Raw genomic sequence first — 14,099 nt, 5'->3', positions numbered from 1 at the left:
TGTTCTCTGCATAAGTACGTAAAAAAAAAAAATCATACTTCCCCTTCTCACGCTCAGGCCAGTATAAATCAATTCTACGCTATTAAAAATTTGTGAACCACAAACGGCACCCAGGTGTGAAATATATTGCACAGTGTCAATGTTGGAATAACCACAATTAAGGAATGCAAGACAAGCCTCGCACAGAAACAGCAGCCTCTCTCTCTCATGTTCGCACTGATAACTATGACGCATTTCCTTTGATTAAACCATAGATGGAAATTTATTTTCCTATTGTAAAAATACACCTGAGTAAAACTTGCCTGCGAACAAGAGAGGTAAAAAAAAAATTGCATTGATGTAGCATATTTTCATTTTGCATTGTTTCTCGGAAAATACATTCTTATTTTATTTGCACTGCTAGCGCCAATGTTTTGCCCCGTTGGATAAATAATTAATAGCAGTGCTTGTATTTTCCTTCGTCCTATATCTATTCAATGTTAAGATATTGTGTTCATTCTTGAGTTAGTTACATCTTAGTTAATTCAAGTAATCAATTCCTATCCAGCGTTCATCGGGGTCAGTGTTAGATAAGGTCAAGCAGCACTATGCACCCTTGCATCTTCTGAATTTTCTCTACAGTTGGGATGTTGGTACCAGCTCGACCATCACGTGAAAGTTCTGGAACAAGGTCCTAACCAGCTTTTCCGCGTCAGTACTGGGACAGGATTTCCAGGCTGTGCAAGACATAACAAACCTAAGGGAGCACAAACATGAAAAAATGTATTAGGTTTAAACTCTAAATCCAAATAGATTTATACTACCGAATTTAGCTACAGGTACCCAATAGACAGCTATGAATAATAAGTCACTGTTTTCAAGTTTAAACCTGATCGAATTAACTCAGGTCTTCATAATATTTACTGGTGAAAGGTGGTACCCTTTAGTAACAAGATCCAGCAGCCCGATTCCGATGCAAGCTCAGCATTCCCTGCCAGAACACTGCTGCCGGCGTTTCACCATGAGTGCAGAGGCGCATTTCCAGACAGGCAGCTCAGAGACAGATAATTCCATCAGTGAACTCTTCAAGATCTTAGATGTAGCAGAAAATTGGCTTGGGGCACTAATACTAATGAGTGATTAATGTTTTGCCAGTAGTTGCTGATTATAGGTACCTATACTAATTTTTGAGGATCACAACTTTTTTTTATCATCAGAACTTGACGGCGAGAAAGAGAAAGAAAGGCAGACAAGAAAAAAAGGAAGAAGACAAACAAAGGAAAACAATGACAAAGGGAGAATGCTGGAAGTTAACAAGCATTTGCAAAGCCAATAGGCCTTGTCAATGTGAGAGCTACTGGCATTGCCAATGCCTTTTAGCCATGTTGAACAACATTGTGGTTGCTTTTCAGCAAGGCTAAAAATGCATACAGTGGTGTAGAGAAGAGTGGCATAAAGAAGAGTTGTGTAGAGGATAGAGGGGTAGAGTAGAGTGGTGCAGAGTAGAGTGGTGTAAGGTAGAGGGGCATGGAGTGGAATGGCATACAGAGGAGTGCCATAGAGTGGAGTGGATCAGAGTGGAGTGGAATGGATCAGAGTACAGAGGCATAGAGTAGAGTGGTGTAGACTGGCACAGAGTGCTGTAGTACAGAGTAGCATGAAGTAGAGTAGAGTAGCGTTGAGTGGCACAGAGTAAAGTGGTTTGGAGTAGAATGGAGTTAAGTAGAAAAGTGTGAAGTCGAGTGGAGTGGCGCAGAGTGAGGGGCTTAGAGTGGAGTGGCATGGTTAAGAGTAAAGTGACGTGGTGTAGAGTGTCAGAGAGTAGAGCAGCATAGCGTACAGTGTATTGGCACAGAGTAGAGTGAGATACAGTAAAGTAACAGAGTTGAGTGGCATAGAGCAGAGTTGTTGCATAAACTACAACTCTAGCGCAGTTTTGCAGGGATTGCTTTCCCACCCACGGGTGACACGGATGATCTTTGGTTCAAGGCACCAACCCCACCCAATACAGTGTTGAAGTGGAATCCCTGCTTTTGGGTTACTAAACCAGAATCTGGGGCACCGTAGTAAAGGAAACAGAGCTAAATCGCTCCTTACAATGTCACACAAACAAATGGTTCTAAGAAGAAAAGATAATTTTAAGTAAAAGCATTTATTGCAACAAGGTGAACTGGTTTCTCAGCATATCTAAAACAATCACATAGAACATATTAAAACCAGCACCTAGGCACACTTCGAACAATAAGAATAAAATGAACACGTCTAACATAATTAAAATGTCATGTAAAACATAACACTCTAAAACCTAATCTATGTGCTACGTCTTAAGGCATGAAGAGAAGAATTTGCAAACTAGATTTTCTTAGGGAGAAGCAACGCGCTGCATACCTTGTTGACAGCTAAAGCTGTGGTTATCATAGAGGCATAAACGCACTGTTCCCTGCGAAAGGAAAACACTCTTCATGGAAGTGTCGTTTCTCCTGGACTCAGCTTGTTATCTGTTATCAAGTGCGATGTAGCAAATTCTTGGTACACTGGCAGCAGTCAAGGCTGTCTCCGGTAGCATCATGTGTGATAATCTAGGGGTTCTCTCCCAACAAGTGAGCAAGGGGCAAACCTTATATATTAAATCTTATCAGAGATTGGAATTTCTGGCATAAGTTTAGGAATGACTGAAATAGATTATGTGCACCAAGGCACGTGTCCAAAATGTACATATAGGGTAAATAGACATCAATTCAGACTATGCTATTTTGGTTATATGTTAGTGTTTGCTCTTATTTGACCTTAATATTGCGATAGCTAGATACTTGTTCTAGAGGACAACACATCAAGTGTGATTTTTATGTCATTATCTGAGTGACTTGACACTTTCACAGTTCTTTGAATCATTTGGTCAGACAGACAACATCTGCGTCAATTGTAGATATGACAATGATTCTGCATAAATTTAAGAAAATGGGTATTGCATTACTTAAAATTGAGAAAATAACAACTTCCCTTACCTAAAATAGAGTTAGGGCCTACTTAATGGATTGGTGTAGAGAGTGGAGTGGCACTGAGTACAGTGGAGTAGTGGAGAGTGCTATAGAGGGGCATTTTGTGGGGTAGAGTAGAATGGAATAGCATAGAGTAGATTGGCATAGGATGGCGTAGAGTAGAGGGGTGTAGTGTGGTGTGTAGTGGTGTACAGTTGAGTAGCACAGAGTATAGTTGTATAGAGTAGAGTGACTTAGATTGGAGTGGCACAGAGTTGAGTGGAGTGCTGAACAGTAGAGCGAAGTGGCATATAGTGGAGTGGTATGGACTGATGTTAAGTGGAGGTGAGCAGAGTGGCATAGAGAGAGTAGTATAGCGCATAGTGGCGCAGACTAGAGTTGGAATAGAGTGGAATGGAACAGCATAGAGTGGCATGGAATAGAGTAGAGAGGTGTGAAGTAGAGTGGCATAGAGTTGAGTGACAAAGTGGAGTGGCGAGGGGTGGAGTGGCATATAGTTGACTGGCACAGTGGGGTGAAATATAGTTGAGTGGGGTGGAGTAGATTGGTGCATAGTGGTGGGTGGAAGTGCAGAGTGGCATACAGTAGCACTGTGTGGAGTACAGCAGTGTGGAATAGCGTGGAGGGAGTGGAGTAGAGTGGTGTGGACTGCAATGGAGTAGAGTGGCTTAGAGTGGAGTAGAGTACAGGGGAGTGCTTGGAGTGGAGTAGCATAGAGAAGAGTGGCATAGATTAATACATCTGCGACTGTAATTTCAAAAGCATAAACAGAAAGGGCAGATAGGTTGAAAACAACATAAAGAAGCTGCATGTCTGTATTAAAAGTAGGAAAACACATTGAATATCCAGGAGTAAGACTGAAATGCATATAGAATTTTTTTTAAAATGTGTTGCAAAAACACATGGAGAAAGACGTGTACTTGTTCCATTAGCCAGGTTAGAGCTAACACAAGAAACAAATGGAAGCTTACTGGAGTGAAGCAATGAAAAGACTGCAAATGAGTGACAACAAAAAAAAATGCTGTGGGCGGGTTGTAAGCCTAGTAAACTGTAAACAATACATCTTGCAGCACAGTGCATGAGCTGTGCAGTTGAGACCTAAAAAAGGAGCTGCAAGGCTGGGGAAAAAGAGACAGGAAGTGTACGGCGGGTGGAAAGAAAGATGCACAAGGTTAAATCAAAATGAGTGAGTCCTGGTATTCGGCAACCGCAGCATTCAGCAACAAATATTTTTGGTTGGATTAATAATGGCACTTTGTCCACTGTCTGAAAAGCAAAAGAAAGAAAGGGGATAGACAGTCTGAGAAAGAAAGGCTAGTAAGAGAAAAAAACACACAAAAAAACTGAAAGAGTCACACCACAGGGGCATTTAAAGTGAAAAAACCACAGCTGCCAGAGTTTAGGTTGGAGACAGGAAAAATAGCAAGGAAAAAAGAACCCAAACTAGATCTCCCCACAGTCATCCTCCACTTGCCTCGCAAGGCACTCTTGAAGTGGGTGCCTGTGCAGTACCATGGCGATGATGATTCTATCATCCCCACCAACTACATTTTTGTTCAGGGAGTACTCCCTGAAAAAGAGGCAGCAGCCCCTGGAGAGCAAAACCCTCTCTTGATTGGAGTATGCTTTCCATGCATAAATGATGAGCATGGGCTCTAGAATGGGTTAAATCTCTTCAGACTGGAGATGTTTTTTTTCCATTGATGACAAACCCCAGTCTGTGGAGTAAAGACACAGCAGATTAACAGCCACTACTGCAAACCCCTTTGAGAAAACCCCATGGACTGTGGTGACTTTAAATAGGAGTACCTGAAACTGAGAGTTCTTTCCACTTACCACAAAACAAAGCTCATACAGAAATGTTCTGACAGAATTTAATGGTTGAAGGACCACAGTTCGAGGATGGGACGGATGGAGAAATCCTTTGTAGGAATCACAAAGTAGAGGGAGCACACTCCTTTCTGCAATGGTGTGGGAGCACCAGCTCCATGGCACTCTTCCTTGAGTGGTTGAAGGCTGAGGATGAGGTGGCACAGTGTGGAATTCCATGCATTACCCACTGGTCTGAGGTGAATTACCCATTTTTCTGAGGTACATTCCTCCCAGTCTTCCTTCATTAAGCCTCCTATCAGGGAGGCGTATGTGCAAGGAGCACTCATGATGCTCTGTGGGGACTTTGGTGGAGGGGGAATGGGTGTCACTGTTTTGGGGCTGAGGCGCCACAATTGGAGACAACTCTGTCACAACTGTTACCTTCCTAGCCACCCAGTGCGCAGGTCTTGGTATGCTGGGTGTACTGAAAGGACTGCTGCTGGTAAGACTGCCTTTGGCCTGAGGTTGCAGCCTCTGCACAGGTTCCCCTGAAAGAGGGATGTGGAGCTAGAAGATTGGAGAGCACCCATGGACTTTGCAATGTCCATCTCCTTTATGATTTCTGTCAAGCCTCCCACCCCATAATGCCCTGTGAGAGCTATTTAACAATATATTTTTGAGTCTTGGTGGTGGGCCATCACCAAGCATTTTTCACAGTAAGTCTCCAGGGTCATTGAATCCATGACCCGAGGAGAGCTTACCAAACTTTTTTAAAGCAGTCCAAGCTGCAGCTGTATGCTCTTCAGCTGGAGTGCAGGGACCCCTTGTGGTTGGATCTATGGCTGGACTTCGTGGGCTGAATTTTTTTAAAACAAAACAGACTCAAGGATTGCTTTATTTTTTTTTATAACATAATCCTTTATGGAATATATTTTGCGACGATCACAGTTATTAAACATTACAATGTGTGAATTTATGAAATATACATTTGATTATAGTGATTAGTGACAAAGCCAATAGGCATGTTTTAAATGCTGTGCTGACCCTTTGATAAAGGTAATAGGTCTGCTGACCCCTTGACAAAGACAATAGGTCTGCCTTACTTAGAATAACAACCTTAATATTGTTACATGAGATAGTCTTGTGCCCAACCACATGCCATGCACGGCAATGGACATCGTATTTTACGTTAAAAAAAACCCCATAGAAATTCACTGAAAAAACAAAGGTTAAATCGATGTTATAGTTAGGTAAAAATGTCAGTTAAAATATACCAATTTAGATGAACATAACTGAAATTCAAAAGTTATAGTTATCTTCAGTAATTAATACTTGTACCCTAAGGTAAATATAAATTGCAACCTCGCCATGCACTGCTAAATATCTTCGATATTACTTCAGTGATGACATGTTCCATGATATCATTGCTAACATCTCTGCAACATCTCAAATTACATAATTGACAGTAGCACTGTGCATGGCGGGGCTGCGAGTGATAGTTACTTTAAGGCAAGAGTTATAGTTACTTGAGAAAATTAGAACTGGTGCATTGCAGTGGTTTTGATAGTTTAAAATGGTATGTTTTAACTGACATTTTCACCAAACTATAACATCTGTTTAAACTTTGTTTATTTCAGTGAATTTTATATATCCATTGGTAGCGAAACAGTCCAGTGGGAGCTTACACTGTGATTGGGTGGATGAAACAAAACTGTTTTAGGCATCATTACAGAACTCGAGCCAGTGACTTTCAAATTAAAACAAATAAGGTATAAGAGGGTAGGGTAGAATCCCCTGGAATATGTGGAGGAGTTCCAGAGGGACCCCCGGGATAAAATGTGAAAAGATTATTGGGAGGGGTGGGTGCCGCAATTTCTCAGGAGTCAGCATGCCCTCTGGACTTCAGAGGGAGTCCCACATAAGCCAGAGAAGCCCCTGGCTCCCAAAGGAGTCCTGCAGGATCAAGAAAATATTTCTTTTAAAAAGGAAGAATGTGGGGTCCATAGGTTGATGCCCACTAATTGGGGCTTGATTGCCTGTGAGGGCTTGGTGTAGGGCCTGGCCGTATTAGCCAAACACCCATTGGGGAATCAGACATATCTTAACAAGGTATTACTTTACGTTAATAAAACCATAGGAAATCACTGAAAATAACACAAAGGTTAAAGTGGAGTTATACCTAGGTCTTTCAATAATAAAAAAATATATATTTTAAATCCTAAAAAACACTGACATTCACCAGTTATACATCACTGATATAAGTATAACTTGTATCACTATGACGTACTGCTTATGACAGCATATAGTACATCACTGGTGATGTTTGAAATCTATGACAGTGCAAGTTATACTGATGTGAGATGAGTATTCCTGCCCAGTAACATCCACTACCCTCCGACATTAACTTATGCAAAAATCCTTCTGCAAGAAAATCCAATTAGTAATGCGAACCCAACTTTTCTGAATTAGAAAAGTGGTTTTGTACTCATGAATAAAGCTATTTGCCCATGTAAAATACACATGTAAGAACAGTTTTATGAATCGTGCCATCATTCATTCGTTGTACATTTTTGACCACTTCAGACATGAATGGGCAGATAGAAGAAACAGTATTATAGGACCCTAACTCTAGACCCCACTGGCAAGTAAAAACATTCAGTTTCCTGATGTAGGTCACATTACTTCTTTTGATATTTTAGTGTTTATTTTTTATATTTTAATCCCCACTGTCTGTGTTCCTTATCTCTTTCCTATTATACATTAAAGCAGCTGGGGGAAAGGTAGATTATTTGAACTTGAATTTAGGACATTAGGCACCACAGCAACTCATTACTGCAACCAAAGTTACGCTTTTCAGCAAATCCATTACTTTTCTAATTAAGCCTACTCATTTAAGGGCTCTCTTAAACAAAAGAGTGATTACTGATCTGCTTGGAATATTAGCTGAGTTATAATATCACAAAGTGAGTTAAGATACCAGAGTCATAATACCACAGAGTTTAGTTAAAAAATTAGAAAACTGATTTAAAATGCCAAAGAACTGCGGTATAGTACCAGAGCGTTAAGTAATAATACCACAAAACAAAAGTGAAAAAAACATGAACGGTTGTTCTTGTTGCTGAAGGTGTTTGTTCTACCAGACTTCTGCCTCTGAGTTTACTGTGGAAACAGTGGCTGCCTCAAACTGGGTTTCAGTGACAAATGTGGGAGAACACTAGGGTTACCATATTACACTAGCTACACCCTACCGGTAAAAGCCCAAATTAAGTGTGGCCGAAAACTTTCACCTTCTTGAAAATGGCCAAAGAAGGCTGGGGTGGCCCTAGAACTGTTATCACATTGGTTAGGGCGTGTGTTGGAGCCATTCCCACATGCTAGTTAGTGGCAGGCATAAATGTGATACCTCCAGGCATCCACTGCATAACCCTTCCTGGACCTGTGGCGGATCAGAAGAGGACTGGACCTTCCGTCTATGACCTTAAAGGAGCCCTAAAGGACTGGATCTGCTCCCTCATTACCAAGAATAAAGAAGTAAGTATTCATGGTTCATATGGCTGACCACCATTTCAAGCTACAGGGATTCAACAAGCTACAAGTGACCTTTTTCTGGTTGTGTCCAGCTGACCAGTGGCAACTGTACATGGAATGGACTCTGTTCAGGGCCTCTGCCTGACACCCTGTCATTCTCTAGGTGTCTCCCCTGAGACCTTGAGGTGGGTATTTAGAAGTGTACTGAATTGGGGCTTATAACAATAATGGCCTGATTTAGATCTCAGTGGATAGAATACTCTGTCACAAATGTGACGGATATCCTATGAGCCATTTTACGATCTCCATAGGATATAATGCAATCGTAATACAGTGGACGGGATATCCATCACATTTGTGACAGAGTATTCCCCTCTGCCAAGAACTAAATCAGGCTCTACGTCAGAAGGTAAAATCTTTGACCAGGACAAACTTGGTTGGTGTATCAGAAGGGCATTGCATTACAGTCAGCCTCATACTGCGTCTAGGTCCCGGTCTACTGGTCATATGGTTCATCACTATTGCTTTGTGCTGTTTTCTGTTGCTACCTAAAACTTTAAAAAAACATATTTCTGGTCACCTTATTGGATTTTGTTCAGGAAATGTTATCCTATTTTTCTAATTTGTTTTGGGATGTTTGTTGTTTAGTATTTTGATTTACTTACTGTTTTGGTATTGCATAAACACTTTACACATTGTCATAAGTTAAGCCTGTCTGCTACCAGTGAGGATGAGCTCAGGTTAATTTAGTGACTTTGAGGGTTGAGCCTGATAGGGGTTGTGATTATTCCTCGATTTTGGTCTTTATTACAAGTCAGCCATTGCTGGATCTTAGGGGCTGGCTAATTCTGAGTGGCTCAACGTTCCTGCAGCCAGATTCTTTGCATGCTGCAAAACTGACCAGGGAAAACCCAAAGGTGGGTCTTGTAGGAAAGTGCCTCTTTTTGAAATGGTTGCCCCCATTTTTTGCCTGGTATCTGATGCAATTTTGACTGAAAGTGCACTGGGTTCCTGTGTCAAAACTCCCAAAACTGTACAGTTGTTTCCCAAATTGCCAAAACCTTTAGGACCACCTGTAAGCTCCTAGTAAATGGTATCCTTGTTACCTAGGGCCTGCAGTACTAAAAAGAGTCCCTAAGGGCTGCAACATGAATTGTGCCATCCTAAGGGACCCCTTACCAAGCCCATGACAGGCTGCCATTGCAGGCTGCGTGTCTTGGTGCAGACAAAAGTGAAAGCACAACATGGCACACAGCCTGTGTGCCATGTCCCCTAACACTGCACGCAATATATGCAAGTCACCCCTCTAGCAGGCCTTACAGCCCTAAAGCAGGGTACATTCTATTACATGTTAAGGCATATCTGCACAAGCAGATATGCCCCTGCTATGTCTTTGTCAATCCTCAGTCATAGTAAGTGACCAGGGAAGCCATTTTAAAAGCATGTGCTGGACAGTGATCAATATGAGTTCCCCATTTACATGATGGCTTCACTGAAGACAGGGATGTTTGGTATCAAACACCTCATAATGGTGGAACCATACTGATGGCAGTGTTGGATTTACCAGTTCATGCACACAGCACCTTAGAGGTGCCCTCTGAAACCCTACCAGCTTCTGGTGTGCTTGTTAACCAGTTTCTGCCAGCCTGCCGCCTGAGACACTGTTCTGGACCCGAAGAGTGAGAGCCTTTGGCTTTCAGGAGGTCCAGAACAAAAGGCCTGTCCGGGAAGAGGTTGCAACACCCCCTCCTACAGGATGACCTGCTGATTAGGCGTCCTAAGGCGGCAAGTCTCAAAGGGCTGCCGCCTTTGAAATGCAAATCTGGCTCCCCTCAGAGGTGAGGAAGCTACCTTTCCCTCATCCCAAGCCCATTTGGCACCTGGACAGGTGGGAAAATTAGGTAGTTAGGTAGGTCTGCTACCCCCAGGCTAATACCACCCCTAAGGTGGGCTACTGCAAGGTGGACACGATTTTTCAAAAGTAGCCATCTTGAAGATGGCATACTTAGGAATTCTGGGTCAGGATAATGCCCACTTCCCATAGGGAGTGGTCCTGTAGGGGGCGTAGTGACCCCAAGGGTCAGCAGCCCATTGGCTACCCTACACATCCCTAAAGCCCCTTAATTCAGAACTTAGGGGAGCCCCTGGCACCAGAGAAGCAGATCCTGACAACCGATGGACAAAGGACAGCGAAGACCCGCAACAGCAGAAGAGGAGAAACGAAGCAGCTGACCTGGTACTATCCGGCCAGCCTGTCTGCATCCCTTGTTGAACATCTGCACCAAAGTTGACTCGTCCTGCAGCTGTGGCTCCAGACACCCGGGAGGACTGCCTGCCTTCAATAAAGACTCCAGAACTCCTGTGTACAACAGACCTGCCTTCCCCTCTCCACTTTCTCTCTCTTGCCCTCCCACCTCTCTCCTCTGCCCCTGCGGCCCGCCCCTCTCCGCTCCCTCGCGCTGCTCTCCCGCATCTGCTGCGCCTGCAGGACCGTCCCCTTTTTTCATGCGGTTTTTGCACCCACCTCCCAGCAGTCCTCTCCTCCTCCCCTACTTAATGGCGGCCTCTGCGCTGTAGGTCGAGCAATACCACTCACCTGGTCAGTGAACTGCTCTGCCTCCTGTGGCTCAACCAGCTAAGTAGAGCCCTCATCCCTTGCTCCTCTGAACTCCTGACCCCTGTCAGGAGTTCGAGGCCCTCCTCCACTCGGAGGCTTCTGCCTGAGCCTTATCCCTGGTGTCCAGTGGGAGAGCTCTACTTTCCTCCCTAGGCTGCCTCTCTCCTCCTTTTCTTTACTCCTCTCTCTGTGTGCGCCCCCCATGTTCCCCTGCTGCCGTTCGCTCTCCTGTGTGCTCTTTTTACCTGCTTTCACTTTTGCCTTTACTTTTTTCTGCACTTTTGCTTGACTTCTGCCTTCCCCTTCACTCTCCCTCTCACTCTCGCCCTCCTGCCTCTCTCTCCCTGCCGCTGCTGCCCCACTCCCTCTGCTCCCTTGCGCTGCTCTCACCCCGCTGCTGCCTCCGCTGCCACCCGCTTTTTTCTCTTTGTTTTCGCCCATGCTCCCAGCTGTCCTCTCCTCCCCCCCTCCCTACTTAATGGCGGACACTGTGTGGCCGTGCGCACCAAAGGAAGCCCGTCTGTGCCCGGATCGCGCCCAGCTACGGAACCCTTGCCTCTCGTCCCCCCCCCACCGCCGCCACGCACTTCTTCATTACGATGCTCCCACCCTCTGCGCCCTCAACACTGCCCGCTCTCCCGTCTGCATTCAAGCCTCCCCGCAGACAACCCACCGACCCTTCTCCTGCCGGAACTGCCTCTTCACCAGCTTCCACGGCAACGACCCACCCACCAAGGCTGGAGGCAACCATCTCAGGTGTACCCTTCTCAACACCTGTTCTGTCCACACACAGAATAATTATGGAATCTACTCGACTCAGCTTCCCCAGATGTCGCCTTCCTGACCGAGACCTGGATGAACCCCCTCCTCAGTGCCTGACATCGCCATAGCCATCCCGGAAGGCTACAAGATCACCCGCAGGAACCTCTCCAACAAACCAGGAGGAGGCATTGTCATCGTCCACAAGAACACCCCCAGGATCACGACCAGCACTGAAGACACCCTCAGCACCGCCGAACACCTGCACTTCCAGATCCTCACCAACCCAAATACCACACTCTGAGGTCCCTCGTCTACAGGTCACCCAGCCCCCGACATCAGTTCAGCGACTCCATCACCAACGTCATCAGCACGCACGCTCTCGCATCCACTGACTACGTACTCCTTGGTGACTTAAACTTCCACTTCGAGAACACCAACGACTACAACACCACCACCACCCTGCTCTCTAACCTCTCCAACCTCGGCCTCAAACAGCTCATCACGACACCAAGACACACACTCTACCCTATTTTCTCCGCCGGTAAACATATCTCCCTCAGACACACCACTAGACAGATCACCGCTGCATCCACTTCTCCTTCGAGAAACCCACAACACACCATCACCCGCAACTAATTCCACACCGCAGATGGAACAAGGTCACCGAAGACCAACTAATCACTACCCTGTCCCAGAACCCACCCATTGACACCACCGACACTGACACAGCTGCCCACAACTTCAGGCAATGGATTGACACCTGTGGCAACACTCTCGACCCAATCAAAAATCCCTCCAACAGACGCACCGACAGAAAGGCCATCTGGTTTACCGCCGACCTCCAAGAATCTAAGCAGACATGCCGAAGACTCGAAAAGAAGTGGCGCCATAATTAGACACTGGACAACCACACAGTCTTCAAAAACGCCATCCACAGACACCACCAACTCATCAGAACCGCCGAGAGAACCGCCTTCAAAGAACGCATCAACAACAACGCACACAGCCACAAGGAGCTCTTCAACATCGTGTAGGAACTCTCCAACCCCAGCTCCAACGCCAACGACATCCTGCCATCGTAAGACCTATGTGACTCTCTGGCCTCCTACTTCCACCGTAAGATCACAGACATCCACAACAGCTTCAGCACTCAGACCCCCTCGGTAACCACCAACACCACAAACTCACCACTGACCAGCCTCCTGCTCTCCTGGACCCCCGTCAACGACAACACCACCTTCGAAATCATGAACACCATCCACTGCGGCTCACCATCTGACCCCTACCCTCACCACATCCTCAACAAAGCAAGCTCCGTCATCGCACCCCAACTCTGGAAGATCATCAACAGCTCCTTCGAGTCAGCCACCTTCCCGAAGAGCTGGAAACACACCAAGATGAACGCCCTCCTCAAAAAATCCAAGGCGGATCCAAAGGATCTCAAGAACTTCCGGCCTACCTCCCTGCTCCCCTTCCTGGCAAAAGACACCGAGAAGGCTGTCAACAGACAACTGACCCGCCTCTTTGAGGAGAACAGCACTCTGGACCCTTCCCAGTCCAGATTCCCTCCATTTTGATCTGAAGCCATCAAAATCATCTGCGGCGTACCCCAGGGTTCGTCCCTCAGCCTGACCCTCTTCAACAGCTACATGGCTCCATCTGCCAACATCGCCTGGTCTCACAACCTCAACATCAGCTCATATGCCAACGACAACCACCTGATCCTCTCCCTCACCAAGGACTCTGCCAAGACCAACCTCTGCAAAGGAATGAAGGCCATCAGCGAATTGCTGAAGAACAGCTGCCTCAAACTCGAATTGCTGAAGAACAGCTGCCTCAAACTCAATTCTGACAAGGCTGAGGTCCTCATCTTCGGCTCCACCCCCTCTGCATGGGATGACTCCAGGTGGCCTGCAACATTCGGATCCACTCTGACTCCCACCGACCACGCACCACTACCTAGGATTCATCCTGGACTCCTCACTATCCATAACCAAGCAAGTCAACGCCATCTTCTCCTCCTGCTTCAACACCCTCTGCATGCTCCGGAAGATCTACAAATAAATCCCCACAGAAACCAGAAGAACAGTCACCCAAGCCCTTGTAAGCAGCAGACTGGACTATGGCAATGCCCTCTACGCAGGAACCACGGCCAAACTCCAGAAAAGGCTGCAACACATCCAGAACGCCTCCGCACGCTTCATCCTGGACATCCCCTGCCACTGCCACATCTCAGGCCACCTGAGAGACCTGCACTGGCTCCCCGTCAACATGAGAATCACCTTCAAACTCCTCACCCACACTCACAAATCACAGCACAACACCGGACCAGAATACCTCAACAGACGGCTCTCCTCCTACACCCCGACCCGACAGCTCCGCTCCACTGACCGCACCCTCGC

The 14,099-nt window shown here is 45.8% G+C and overlaps 1 protein-coding gene across 3 annotated transcripts in view; it reads right to left on the bottom strand.

Moving 5' to 3' along the window:
• Positions 1-229: 229 nt before the first annotated feature.
• LOC138261973 (peroxisomal carnitine O-octanoyltransferase-like) overlaps positions 230-14,099 on the bottom strand; it is a 278,490-nt gene continuing 264,620 nt past the window's right edge. For all 3 annotated transcript variants that reach the window (XM_069211574.1, XM_069211573.1, XM_069211575.1), the window contains exon 17: positions 230-736. In XM_069211574.1, the coding sequence (XP_069067675.1) occupies positions 616-736 (121 nt within the window). In that variant the 3' untranslated portion in view covers positions 230-615. The remainder of the gene's footprint in view (positions 737-14,099) is intronic.

The sequence above is a fragment of the Pleurodeles waltl genome, chromosome 10, assembly GCF_031143425.1.
Source record: "Pleurodeles waltl isolate 20211129_DDA chromosome 10, aPleWal1.hap1.20221129, whole genome shotgun sequence".
NCBI classification, from domain to species: domain Eukaryota; kingdom Metazoa; phylum Chordata; class Amphibia; order Caudata; family Salamandridae; genus Pleurodeles; species Pleurodeles waltl.
Note: the sequence above shows the minus strand (reverse complement) of the source record. Positions and strands in the feature narration are given on the sequence as shown.